Source organism: Spea bombifrons, chromosome 10 (genome assembly GCF_027358695.1).
Source record: "Spea bombifrons isolate aSpeBom1 chromosome 10, aSpeBom1.2.pri, whole genome shotgun sequence".
Classification (NCBI taxonomy): domain Eukaryota; kingdom Metazoa; phylum Chordata; class Amphibia; order Anura; family Pelobatidae; genus Spea; species Spea bombifrons.
In genome coordinates, this window is record NC_071096.1 from 38,744,134 (window position 1) to 38,759,016 (window position 14,883).

Sequence of the window (14,883 nt, forward strand, 5' to 3'; positions counted from 1 at the left end):
GCTGCCCAGCGCTCTGGACGCCTGGGACCTGTGGCTACGGTTTTGCTTCTCTCTGTAATTGTTGAGAATGTTTCCTGCGATGGGACGTTAATCGAGTATGAGTGTCAGCGGCGCTGTATTTCCGCCATCTGCAGACACTCGTTTCAGGCGCTGGTGTTTTAGTGGTCGGCAGTTCGCGAGGCGAGCGCCGGACCCCACGTGGCCTGTAGACTTCCATCGTCACGTGTTCCATCTGCGTGGGAACATCTGGCTGCGGACCGGACAGGCATGGACTCCTTACGCTTAACGCCAAGAGAATTAAATGGATACTAAGAATAAAAGTCTTGCTGGCCTAAGAGAAGTTGGAGTCTTTACCTGAACTTCATTCTGAGTTAGGTTTCCTGAACGCTCTCATATTAGACATCTTTACTGTGTTGGCCCAGTAAGGTCTCGACTTCAGCTAAAGACTCCATGTGTTTAGCGTGTAGTATGGTAACATTACGGGATTCCCTCGCCCCCAACCTCCTGCGATACCCGAGGGCTGAAAACCCCGCGCACGTCCATCGTTCCGGAGCCGCTCGCTTTCTGACTAAAGTCCCGCCGGTGCAGAGAGCTGTCTGTAGGAACATCATCTATTTTTACATTCGCGGAGGCCTTTGGTAATAACAAGCACTTAAATATGATGAGCTGCTCTGCGGAGAATGCAATTAGCATCATCAGCGTGATTAATGAAAGAGACATTAAATTAAAAGGATTTGGCATGAGAATACTTGGTGCTTTATTTTGGAGAGAAGATCTTTTTCCTCCTCGCGCTGGTATATATATATATATATATATGTTTTTTCTCCTGTTTTATGTGTATTTTGTTTTTCTTCCCCTTTAGGCTCCGTTTATGAACCTATAAAAAGCACCGACCTTCCGAGGCCTGATAATGAGAGCCTCTGGGACAAGTTGGATCGTTATTACAGGATTGGTAAGTGAACTTTGCGAAAACCCTGTCCCGCGACACCAGGACGCGCGTCTAAGCGATGGGCTTGGTGGAGTGCGGGCAGTTACTGGTCCCTGGGGCAACCAATGCGTGTAAATGTTACAGCGCTCGTTACACATGAAATACTGCCAGATTACCGCGTCCCGGCCCTTCACGCCGCCCGTACAAAGTGGGTACATGTTCCCAAACCCATGCGCCTTTCTGCTGGATCTTAGATTGGGGTAGTTTGTGCCGAGGCAAACGATTACCCCGTCTCTTAATCTTAAATCGTTGTTCTCAATACCATGATGGCCATTGTTCATTGACAGTTATTCATGGCTTCCCTTTGGCGTGTAGCATATAATGTGTAACGTGTAGCGTGTACTTTGTACTGATGCAGGGAAAGCCCATGCCGGCGATATCTGTACATTTGAGGCTTTTGTGAGCTCTCTGAGCGAGATCTCGCGCCTGGCCTTTGGGAACACCTTCACTAAGTGGTGCGAAGTCAGTGAGAGGCGGCCAGCATTTCACAGCCTGGTAATTAGCGGCGGTGTCTCCGGTGTAATGCAATCAGCGCGGATTGTCTTGTTGTAGCCCCTGCGCTGGATGCATCGCGGAAACTGCTCGTTACGGCCAATTGTAAAGCAGCTGGGTCATTGAAACCGTTAGAAGCGGAACTCCGAGTGACCCCGGCGTGTCGCTGAACTCTAATATTTGTTTTATCTTGGTCATTTAGAATAAGTTTTAGTAATCTAGCTCAGCGTGTGTTCAGAGTATTTCGCCCGTATCTGGGGACATGAAACGTCGGAGAAACACGTCCCTGTTACATACGTTACCAACAAACACTGATTAACAGAACCCTGTTTACGACTTCCTTGGACCGGTTTATGTATATATTATATAGATACGCTTTATGAACTGTTTCGGGTGAATTCATTCTCTGGTCTTCTGTCATCTCTTCAGTATCCAGGTTAGGAAGAGTTTGTGACGAAGTTGAAGGACAGGAACTTCTTAAATAATTAGCTTCATTAAGCAGATTAATTTGTTAATCAGGAAGATTGGGAGACAACTAATGAGAGACCCTGAGATGAGATCATAATTATGCTGCAATTACCGCCATTAACATTTATTTTTATCTGACATTCATCTGCCTGCCTGACTTTTCAGTAACGTGGAGCTGCCACCAACGAAACACAAACTGCCGGCCACAGGGATTAGTGCTCCGGTTACTTAACATTTCGGTTTATTATTTATTGTGTGATATAGCACCATCGTATTCCGCGGCGCTGTACACAGTGTGTTATTATTATTTATTGGGTGATATAGCACCATCATATTCCGCGGCGCTGTACACAGTGTGTTATTATTATTTATTGTGTGATATAGCACCATCGTATTCCGCGGCGCTGTACAAAGTGTGTTATTATTATTTATTGTGTGATATAGCACCATGCTATTCCGCGGCGCTGTACACAGTGTGTTATTATTATTTGTTGGGTGATATAGCACCATCATATTCCGCGGCGCTGTACACAGTGTGTTATTATTATTTGTTGGGTGATATAGCACCATCATATTCCGCGGCGCTGTACACAGTGTGTTATTATTATTTATTGTGTGATATAGCACCATCGTATTCCGCGGCGCTGTACACAGTGTGTTATTATTATTTATTGGGTGATATAGCACCATCGTATTCCGCGGCGCTGTACACAGTGTGTTATTATTATTTATTGTGTGATATAGCACCATCGTATTCCGCGGCGCTGTACACAGTGTGTTATTATTATTTATTGGGTGATATAGCACCATCATATTCCGCGGCGCTGTACACAGTGTGTTATTATTATTTATTGTGTGATATAGCACCATCGTATTCCGCGGCGCTGTACACAGTGTGTTATTATTATTTATTGGGTGATATAGCACCATCGTATTCCGCGGCGCTGTACAAAGTGTGTTATTATTATTTATTGGGTGATATAGCACCATCGTATTCCGCGGCGCTGTACACAGTGTGTTATTATTATTTATTGTGTGATATAGCACCATCATATTCCGCGGCGCTGTACACAGTGTGTTATTATTATTTATTGGGTGATATAGCACCATCGTATTCCGCGGCGCTGTACAAAGTGTGTTATTATTATTTATTGGGTGATATAGCACCATCGTATTCCGCGGCGCTGTACACAGTGTGTTATTATTATTTATTGTGTGATATAGCACCATCGTATTCCGCGGCGCTGTACAAAGTGGCTGAATACAAGGCACACATCCTCCGGCAGTCGCCTGCGCTCCTAACCATTTTTAATATCGTTCGCATATTTTTTGTGATAATGACCGGTAAATTCTCGTATGCTGATGAGTGTGATTGTCCCGTTGCATTGTGGGACTGAGCCCTGCCACCTGCGGCACCGCGGTTTGCTTTTGTTTTTCCGAACCCCATTTGCTTTCTGGGCTTTTCCTCGCTATTTTGCTGCTTTTCGGTTAGTTTTGATCACTATGGAAACCCAGCATTACGTTCTGCGTGTAGACGGTAATCAAACCCGTCAATACCAAAGGGGTTCTCTGCTGCGAGCGCTCCTGGGCCGTTGTGTCGGCGGGGCGGTTGATGAATATCCCCCGCGTGAAGCGCCAGCTCTGCAGAACACACAGTGCTAGCCCAGCGCTGAGTCTCCTTTCTTTCCTCGCGTCCTCCAAATGGCCGTTTTTCCTTTTGTTTGCAGAATCTGTGTTCTCTCCGTTTCTCGCCACCTGCGTCTGATTGCGAAGTCATTGAAATGCACATATTGTCGGGGAATTATTATTTTTTCCGCCGCTGATGATGCTTGGGTTATGTTGGCTGGGAGCACAGATTAAAAATACCAGTAAAAGTTTTTTATGCTTTCTGCAAATTTGTTTCTCTCCATTTCTGCTTCACACGCTTAATTCCGATCCAAGCTGCGTTTTCTGCTTCCTAAATAAATCACCGGCCCTGTGAAGCAATCGCTGCCTTTGATAGCTTTGGGTCGCTCCGTATGCCTGCGCGCTTCCCTGGGATGTCCAAATACCCCTGGCGTCACGTCTCTTACAGCAGAGGCAGCCTTTATTCATCGACTCATTGGCAAAGATCCAGAAACACCGAAAGACTTTGAAGATCCTATGCCTTCCAATGCCGGCCCTTTCCGGTGCATGGACGGTATGAGAATGGCCCCTTTCACTAAAAACTCCAACCGAGCCGCGGCTTTAGTGTCACCGCTCGGGGCGGCTGCCGGAAAGTAAAAGGCTGTTTCTCTTTCTTGTAAGGAATGTGAAACGCGCATTTTTTGTATTTAAACCCCCACTCCGCGTGCGGTCGGAGGATAATAAACCCTCCACACATTTACTGCGCTTTGCGGTAGAACTCTGCAGGAAGTTGCCTCTGGAAGGGGTTTTATTTTAATTAAATAAATGGCTTAATTGTAATTGAATTAGATTCCACGCAAGTAACTTCAGAACGTGACCGAAGCGGCTGTTTAATAATCCAGCGCTATATCGCGCATGCCGAGCGGGGGTGCTGGAGCTTTCCGCGAAGCGCACGGAAGGGAATAGCTGACCGCTAATAAGGAGGATAATAACAGGGGTTTTTTAAAGCTGGGAATTCGGAAGGAATGGGGTTTGTGATATTCGCCCATATTCGACTTAATATAGAAGAGTTTTTTGATAAGCTCATCAACGCAAAAACGTTTTTCTACAATGTAAGTCCTGTGTGACCCGCGAAAGGCCGGCCCTTCCCCCGATGGGATGCTGGCCACTTGCGAAAGACGCATCCTCTGGAAAACGCGTCGGGCTGAAGTTTGACGAGACGCCGGAATAATTAGAGAATTCACGCCTCGGTGAGCAGATACAAGAGCCCACGCCTGATACAAAGTTCCTCCGAGAGACTGTCTGCAGCCGAGGTGCGGAATACTAATTCTCCTCCGCTTACAAGCGATGAGACCGGTGGCAAGAAACGAGACGGCAATGAGGCTTCTAATGCTCAATTAGCACGCGGCAGCAGATCGTGTAACCAGGAAGATGTTTATTGAAGCTCGCTCCTCGCTCCGCGGATGTATCTGGCCTTTCCTTCCAACGCTCTGAAACGCTTCAAAACGTGGCACCGACATCTGTTCTCGCGTGACCCTTACAGGCTTTAAGTGTGAACGTGTTTGTGAAACGGCTGCCACAGTCGCAAATAATTGCACATTCTGTCCGCATTCTGTAGCGTAAGGTTCTTTGGTTGCCCTGACGCTGTTTGCGTGCCGTGTTGTCGATGTCCTGGCCACCAATGCTGCAGTTACCAGATAAATTCACACAAACAGCCCAATTCCCCTTAATGTTGGTGCATTAACCCTTTGTCACTTATGTCACCGCTCGCCATGTTGCTTATTGTTGTCTTGTGTTTCTTCCACAGTGAAAATTACGGTGCTGAACTACCAGAGTCTGACGACCGGTCTGTTTCCAACCAAGACTGCGGGAGACTGCAAGAGGGCCAAAATCCACGACAGTCTGTATTGTGCCGCCAGCGCTTGGGCTTTGGCTCTGGCCTACAGGTAATTCCCGGCGAGTCCACTCATACACAGCACGTGTTATCCGTATGTTGCGTGTCATATGTCCCGGTGCCGGTTATAGGTTCATTTTACGGCATTGCAGATCAAAAACAAGAGCCTCTTTTATGAGGCTTGCCTGGGAATGATGTAAAATATCATACATTAGGATTCTGATAAATGGAAGTGACGAACGCGTTCAGCGAGGTCTTCTTTTCCTCCTGTGGAAGGTTGTTAACAGACGTCGTGCTCGGGTCCCTTTATCAGTCTGACACTTTGCATGGATACCCTTCTGTTCTTATAAGTGCAGCGAACGCGTGATGGGGAACGGCTCAGACTCCCGGCTCAAGCTATCGATCGCGCCTTTTTAATGATTCACTGAGAATTCACATTTAATTAGAACAGATCTTGTGTTTTTCTCTCGCCGGATGGAAATGAAGCAGAGTTGAAAGCTGGCAGCCCCGGGCGCTGTGCGTCTCAATCATTTGTGAAGCACATTAAAAGCAATGTGTAATGTCACTAATGACACGGGAAGGTTGAACGGCTTGCCTGTGCAGCATAATACATATAATTCATATTATATTACACATAATAAATATTATATTACATACAATGATATTACCGCAGCCTCCATAAGGATCGAGGTGCCAGATCAGAATTCAGTGTTGGAATTATTGCAGAGGCACAAGGTAACGGCCGGCGTGAAATATGTGGCTTTTCACATTATATTAGCTTATTATAAATGCAAAAGTTATAACCGAAAAGCCCCGTGAGCTCCCGGCACGTTTTGGGACGGCTGCGGAAAACGTTACATGCGGTGCGTCGGAGTAATCTTTCCGGGGCTGTCCAGAAATAAATAAAAGGTGGTTATTGGCCTGACGTGACGCTAAAGACACCTTTATTAATGAGACAGACGCCGCGGCCGTTACCGAGCTGCATAATGTGCTGGAAGCCATACTCTTCATTTGATGATAACGTCATAATTACTTCCGCGTCCCTCGTGGGATCTTTTATTTGGTAAATCCATTTCTTCTTAATGTTCCATCGAAGCGAGAAGCCGTCGCTAATAAACCTCCCTGAGCAGGAGAGACGGGGGAGGGGGTAACCTTCCCGTGACTGGGCTTCATTTTATTCAGCAGCTCTATAAATAGACAGAGGTTTCGCTCAATTTGCTAGCAATAGAGAGACCGCCGAGGCACAGAGGGGGCCACCGGGTGTCACTGATCACGTCCAGTGCAAGTGATTTTTACGCGGCCCCAAGAGTTGAAATCCACCACCGGCCCATCGTGGGGGAACAAAACCCCGTTAAACGCGGTGACGCGCCTCTCCTCCGATAGAGCAGAAGAGCTTTTTACGTCTCTGCCTGTATAACTTCTGTATTTCTGCTCCCTGCGATGTGTCGGCCCGCGTGGAATCCTTGTTTCCGTCTCCGATTCCGCAGCGTCCTCTATACGCCTTCATTTAAAGATGGTGACGGTTTAACCGGTAAATGGACCTGACCGGTTGCGTTCCTGCTGCCGGTACTGGAGCGTTTATCCCTAACCTGCCATTCCCTTCATTGACGAGTAAGAGCGGCGGCTTTGTGAATACGCCTAAATTACTATAAGCAAGTGTATGGTAATTTAACTCAAGAGAATTGTCACTCGTAGAAAACGCTAGAAATTGTTCCCGTATCGCAGTAATCCGTGGAAAATGACATTATTATGGATGCCCAGTAATTATAGTGCTTAACAGAAACGAGCGCCCATTACCGCATTAAATCTGATTTCTTTTCTGTGCAGCACTTTGAGGTTTTAAATGACAGCGTTGGATACAAGTTGAAATCGCTCTATAAAAGGCCTTTAGTAGCAGAAATGTGCCCCCCCCATCGAGACCCGCTCCTCGAGGAGTCCGAAACGCGTGGAATTACCCTACGCTACATTCAAACGCAATAACGGAAATCAGTTCCTGCGCGGTTATGTCAGCGGACTCTAGATAATCCTCTCTGTATCTCTGTATATGCGGTGAGAGACGCTAAGGCAGGCATTACCGGGAGGTTTTACGAGCCACTGAAATGAAGAGAATGTGGCCCCGATCGGATAACCCTCGCTCCGTGGAATATTAAGCAGCTTCCGCGGGGCGACTGCAGAGTCCTGTTTCCACTCCGACCCTGATAAATAATTCCTGCCGCTTCTCGAGCCTGGCGGTAATAATGAGACTGTTGTCATATATTCATGGAATTATCTGTAACTCGGACTGACGCGTACGTGCGGCATCGTGACATGCGCGGGGTGCGAGCACTTAAGATTCAGGGCAGGATCTCCGCTCGCCGCTGCCCGGTTTATACACGCCGTGTTAAATGTTACCCCATATGTCCCCGGGCTGCAGGGGTTAAATAAATTAGGGCGACACAATTCACACAGACACTTGTAAGAACATTTATTGATTTCTCCCTAGCTTTTTTCACAAAGCGTTCGCTGTGTTATTCCAAGTATTGGGCCGGCTTCTTAACATCTTCCGGGTCTTCGTTTCTCCGAGGATTCTATCGCGGTATAGAGCGTTATGTCACACCGTGCGCCCGCTACCCCCCAACACACAGCCCTCATAGTCCCGATCAGTCCCGTCATCAGGGAGATCGGCAGCAAACTGACGCCGACAGCGTCTTAAAACAGAAAAAGTCTTACAATATAATTCAACAGAACCGAGGGAAAGGATTCGCCACCCAGGCTTTATTGTTTGCTTAAACGATTGAATGGAAGCATCTGTATCCTCCGACTGATTGAGGGTTTTATCGACAGCTGAACGTAATGATCAGATTTCAATCAGTAATCAGATTCCAATACGTATGGCTGAAAAGGAACGTTACTTTAACGAAACGAAGAAATGTATTGAATACGCATTTTTATTTTACAATATTTCCCTAAAAACTGCTGCATCGCGTACAGCATATCAGAAATGCCAAATATCTAGCCAATTACTAAACATGGATTTCGCATTTACTGCCGGCCAGAGAGGTCGCCATGTTTGGCTAACCAAAACATTATTATTATTATATTTATTATAATAATATTTATGATTATTGTTTGTTATGTCCCCCTTCTTCAAAATATTTTGTGGACCCAAACATAAAACCAGAATAATATGGGTTCCCAACTTATATAATATTTTACGTAAAGCTGCTTTTCCCACTAATACGGTAATAAAAAGTATTTGATGGCAGAATTTGCTTGACTACCTCTGAGAAATGAGTGAAAGTGTGAATTTCCCGGGGAAGCCAGAAAGATTTTGCGTGTTGAGAGACGCTCGCTCTGTGTCAGGGAACACAGGGTGTTAAACGTGTAAAAACACCCCGTACGTCTTTCATTTACACTAAAAATAGCCCGGAGACAATGAAACCGACGTTAAGCGGATAATATATCTTCAATAACCCGCTCCAGAAAGAGCGGCATTTCAAGACCCCAGAATCATTTAAGTGATATTTACTGTAATGGCTGATAGCCGAATTCGGCTCGCCGTTCCCCCGACATCGCGGAAATAGCAGCCGTTCTGTCAGGCCGGGCGTGAAACCCGGCGTCGGCTGAGTGGTCAGGATGGAGGTTTTCCGTTTGCTGGAATAACGCGTGACTTTGGGTTTTTATCCTTTCTGACGAAGTGAGAAACCTTCAACGCAGTGAAATAAATAATATCGGCCCGCAGGGGCATATATATCGCCAACAGCGCGTCGCGGCACAGATCGCACGCCTTCAGGTCCAAAAATATTTAAAGAATGGCTTCTTACAAAATTAGAAATGATAAAACGGCAGAGTGAGTGGGGATGTCTGTGAATAGGAGTGTAAGCGGTGGATTACGTTTAAAGGACGCTCAGTTTGGGGAGCTTTCTTGTATTCTGGAAGGGAGTCCGCGTGACACGGAGCTGATGAATAATTTACAGTCTATTGACATTCGCTGTAATGCACTGAGATTAGAATCGCTCTTTCCCAGCACAAGTCTGGTGGCTGCAGCCCCCCCCGTCTGGAGAGAAACTAATTAGAATTCATCGGAACACAGAATATTTGGATGAGATGATGAAGAGAACGGTTTCTATGCTTGTATTTGTAAAATGAATGTTCCTGCTCTCCAGTCCCGCTCACTTGGCGTTGGCATAAAACGAGTGCTTTTTAGAACCTATATATATAAATATATAAATATATATATACACGTTACAGGCTGCTGTATAGACACACGCGATGGTTGTTTTAGTACAGTGTCTGTAGTAAGCTCGCTTTGTGGCCTTCTGTGGACTTGCGCGACGCTATACAGGGCCACGTTCCGTTGCATCCTCCTCTCTGTGGTATATTCATTTCCGCCGGTTATCTCTTCCTTTCAGGCGCATCGACGATGACAAGGGGAGAACTCACGAGCTGGAGCATTCGGCCATAAAATGCATGCGAGGAATCCTGTACTGTTACATGCGGCAGGCGGATAAGGTAATTACCGGGACTCCACCATGAACTAAACGTGAGAGCCACGCTTCGTATAATACATGTTTGGATATATAAATGGTTTAAACGCGAGCCACTGAGATACCGCTAAGAAAGCGCTTTGCTCCTGGTCTGAGCTTTAGATGTAGTTGGGCGAGAGGCATCTCCCCCACTCTCTCCCATCGCTGGAGGCTGTCCAGTTCCAGTGCTATGTCGTGAGCCTTTCCATCTTCCATTAGATTTATGGAGAAACACTGGGGAGGCTCCTCATGCCTTCTCCTCAAATAATATTCTTATAACATGTTACATAATACCCGGCTTCTGTGCCAGGCGGGCAGGACGGGTGGTGATGGTAACAGCATCACAATGGGATTATTTCAGAGGAATCTGATTAATACTAACTGGTGACTCCTCTCAGTATCTCCATTAACCCGACCTCCATATCTCCATCTATCCAACCTCCATATCTCCATTTACCCGACCTCTATATCTCCATCTATCCGACCTCCACATCTCCATCTATCCAACCTCCATATCTCCATTTACCCGACCTCCATATCTCCATCTATCCAACCTCCATATCTCCATTTACCCGACCTCCATATCTCCATCTATCCAACCTCCATATCTCCATTTACCCGACCTCCATATCTCCATCTATCCAACCTCCACATCTCCATCTATCCAACCTCCATATCTCCATTTACCCGACCTCCATATCTCCATCTATCCAACCTCCACATCTCCATCTATCCGACCTCCATATCTCCATCTATCCGACCTCCATATCTCCATCTATCCAACCTCCACATCTCCATCTATCCGACCTCCATATCTCCATCTATCCAACCTCCACATCTCCATCTATCCGACCTCCATATCTCCATCTATCCAACCTCCATATCTCCATCTATCCGACCTCCATATCTCCATCTATCCGACCTCCACATCTCCATCTATCCAACCTCCACATCTCCATCTATCCAACCTCCACATCTCCATCTATCCAACCTCCATATCTCCATTTACCCGACCTCCATATCTCCATCTATCCAACCTCCATATCTCCATCTATCCAACCTCCATATCTCCATTTACCCGACCTCCATATCTCCATCTATCCAACCTCCACATCTCCATCTATCCAACCTCCACATCTCCATCTATCCAACCTCCATATCTCCATCTATCCAACCTCCATATCTCCATCTATCCAACCTCCACATCTCCATCTATCCAACCTCCATATCTCCATCTATCCAACCTCCATATCTCCATTTACCCGACCTCCATATCTCCATCTATCCAACCTCCACATCTCCATCTATCCAACCTCCACATCTCCATCTATCCGACCTCCACATCTCCATCTATCCAACCTCCATATCTCCATCTATCCAACCTCCACATCTCCATCTATCCAACCTCCACATCTCCATCTATCCAACCTCCATATCTCCATCTATCCAACCTCCATATCTCCATTTACCCGACCTCATTACCTACATTTACCCCACCTCCATATCTCCTTTCGCTCCCCGTGGTCTTTGTCTCCGGGATTCAGAGTTTCTTTATCAGTTTGTATAAATGGGTGCATTTTTCCCGTTACTTCTTAGCAACCTTTCAATAAAACCTTTCCAAGGAATGAGTTCCGGAGCAGGGGTCTCTCCGCCGGCCGCTTTTACCCGCTCATTAGCCGCTGGGTGATACAGAGCACTTGTGGGGCAGGTTAGAGCTTCCCTCGAAATAAACAAAAAGATGCAATCCTATAGCACAGGATAAATGTGCGGATAGAAAGCAGGGCCGAGCGCGGCCCCCTCCCGCCCTGCACCGCTCTGGAATATTTCCACAACGTGTTTATTCTTTCTCCGGCTTTTTGTTTCCCGACAGCATGCCTCATTAATCACAGAAGCCTGCGCAGAACGGCCTCCTGCATAGATTTCAAATTTGTCGCTCGTAAACTCCGCCAGCGCCTTATTTTTTAACACTCGTTTACCCAGGTGCTGGGAAAGAACCGCCGGGGGGACGCTCAATATATATATATATGTAAAAGTGACGACGGTGCAAAATTTGGAAAGTGGATTAATCACCAATAGAGTTATCCGATCCATTTCTTGCTTTAAACATTTTATTGAAACAGATTTAAGGAGCCTAATGTATCGTTTAGCGTCCTGCAAGGAACTGTATAATGCTCAGAGCTTTTAATCTTAATGGCGGGTCTAAAAGGGCAACATACGCCGGCAGGTCTTGTGGGCACATGGGAGATGTGAGGGGTTCGCTTCAGCAAGTGTTTTTTTTTCTTTCTCGCCAGATTGAGCAGTTTAAGCAGGACCCGAGTCCACAAAAATGTCTTCATTCAATCTTCCATATTGACACTGGAGATGAGATCCTGTCCTATGAGGAGTATGGACACATACAGGTAATATGCCAAACCATTAGCCCAGAGGCCGCTGGCACAAGGCCGTGTCTTCTACAGACGTCCCTTCATGTAACATGTCCGCCAGCCATCCCTCATATCACGCTAAGCCCCGCTCTGCTGGCTCCGGGGAGATATAGACATCCCACGTCCATGGAGCCCTCGCTGGACACGAGACAATCTATTTCATCTCATTGATAACGAGTACCTTTTAATATGAGTACGTGTCGTTAATGTATGTGAGCCTCCTGCAGCTCGTTAGTAAATAGCTGGTTGTTTTCCCCCTTTTTTAGATCAATGCCGTGTCCCTGTTCCTGCTGTACCTGGTGCAGATGATCTCCAGCGGACTGCAGATTATCTACAATACAGATGAGGTAGAGATTTGCATCCAGTTCCATTACACTAAATCATTAGCGCTTTTAATGAATTATTTCCTGCTCTGTGTATCTCTTAATTATGATTCTTGTGGTCGATGTACATCGAGGCATTTAAATACCGATGAGATGATGCATTAGGCACGGGCTGGTGGGGCTGGTGGGCCTGATGGTCTGCAGAGCAGTATCTGCGGGTCACCTTTATTGAGCGTTGTCCCGGGGTGAAGAGGGTGAGAGAATGGAGTTTTTCATGGCCCCAGCCGGTCGTGGATCAGGCTCATGGCGTGTATTATACAGCTGATGACGGGGGGGGATAAAGGAAGAGATCGGGTTATGTAGGATAATCATAGTGATTTCTACATCACATCACGTACCCCGGAATATAAAATCACACAAACCTTTACCTACCAACTATTTCTACTAATCCCCGTCTACATACAATATTGCCTGGAGTTTAACGGTAACCATGGAAGCGCATGTATGTTCTTTTCTAAGGAAATTACATTTATGATCGCTAATAATTATAGGCAGCGGAAAGATCACGCATGTCACTCACAAGCTGTGTGACCTAAAATGACCTGCAAACTTTGACTTCGGCTCTGAAAGCCTCTCACGGCCCCCGTCTCCACGCGCATGTGTGATCCTCCGAGTCTTCCCCAAAGTGTACTTTCTCCTACTTTACCCGAACGAACAATTACGCTACAAACAGCAGCGGCACTAAACGGGGCAGGAAAGCTTTGTCTTGTAATATGAATTTTACATGCAGGTCAATGTTTGCACTTTACACGTCGGGAGACGCCTGAAACTGTATGCGTGTGAAGGTTTAATATTGATGAGTATCACGGAAAGTGTATTCCGTGTCTTTTACATTCGCAGCAGCGCTGCTCTATAGAGGAATTCTAATTTGTTTCCATGGCAATATAGTATAAAGGGAATATAAAGGGTAATTAATTTTTAAAGCTTGCAAAAAAAAACTTACTGATCTTTCAGAAGGAAACATCATAGCTCTCGCAATGCTTTTAAATTAAGACATATGTTCTCCATAACCTGTAGTTTCCAGACCCCATAAACCCATCTTTACTGCCTTAGGAAGCGCATGGTGAATACACATTGGCGTTCTCCGTGTCAGGCCGAGCCCTTTCATTCTTCTCTTGCTGAGTTTTTATCGTTAGTGTCAGAGGAGACTTTGAAAAGTGTTTAACTAGAGTCTTCCCCGTGTTCTTTAAAGAAAGGCCAGCGCTGCAGGCACTTCCCGGAGTCCGGCGTGGATCCTGCAGTACCCGCTCACCTGCCGATGATAAGCCACAAAGAGCCGCCCCGGAACCTGCACTTTTACCGTTTATTATTACCCTCTAGTAATGAATCCTCTCGGCCCGGGGATGACCAGAGGACACAGAGCTCTGCGATGTCTCCCAGCTGTTGTCCTCCATTCCCATCATCCTTCCGCGGCTAGACCCGAGGGTCCGGTAACCATGGCGAGTTGCTATCGGCCTCAGAAAGCTGGTTAGTGTGGTTCTGGCTCCACTTTCTTCTAGTTGAAGGGTAGCCAGGCCTGGACAGCCGGCGTTAGACCGCGGCAGCGGAGTTTGGGGATACACACTGTGCATGCGCCTTTGTACATGTTCCGCAGTGTCTTTCCCTCCGCCTGTCATATCGTATCCATGCGCTTAATTAAATACCAGAGCCAGCGCTGAGAAGAGGACGCTGCTGTCTGCTCTCTGTTGTGATTACATTTCCATTTTCCGCCCGCATTTCCACCGCGTTCCTTTTAAAAATGGATTTTGCAGGCGGATCCTACAGGCAGCCTATTACTGGGAGATTGCCTGCCGTTTCTTCGCCTTATCGGTCACACAACTGAATTTCCTCCCCGTTTCCCAATCCCCGCTCTCACCGCACGTCTCCAGTAAGGGCCTAACTGATTATGTACAACGTGTTTGCTTACAAGAAGACTTGCCTTCGATTTAGGAACAATTTCCTGGCTGTAGTGTTTGCCCTCGGGGTGAAACTCTGTATTTTTATTCCTTATGGATTTCACGCGCTCAGCGCTGCACTCGGTCTCATCACACCGCTGATTCCACGGCAGCTTTCCCGTGTCTCCCCCGACGCCAAAAATAAGTAATAATCATATATCTGCGGGCACCGCTTCTCCCTCTCGGTGCAG

The 14,883-nt window shown here is 46.6% G+C and overlaps 1 protein-coding gene across 6 annotated transcripts in view; it reads left to right on the forward strand.

Moving 5' to 3' along the window:
- The window catches only part of PHKB (phosphorylase kinase regulatory subunit beta), a 55,110-nt gene that overhangs the window by 8,481 nt on the left and 31,746 nt on the right, over window positions 1-14,883 (forward strand). For all 6 annotated transcript variants that reach the window (XM_053448931.1, XM_053448934.1, XM_053448930.1 and 3 more), the window contains 5 exons: window positions 863-952; window positions 5,361-5,499; window positions 9,839-9,938; window positions 12,244-12,351; window positions 12,642-12,722. In XM_053448931.1, the coding sequence (XP_053304906.1) occupies window positions 863-952; window positions 5,361-5,499; window positions 9,839-9,938; window positions 12,244-12,351; window positions 12,642-12,722 (518 nt within the window). The remainder of the gene's footprint in view (window positions 1-862; window positions 953-5,360; window positions 5,500-9,838; window positions 9,939-12,243; window positions 12,352-12,641; window positions 12,723-14,883) is intronic.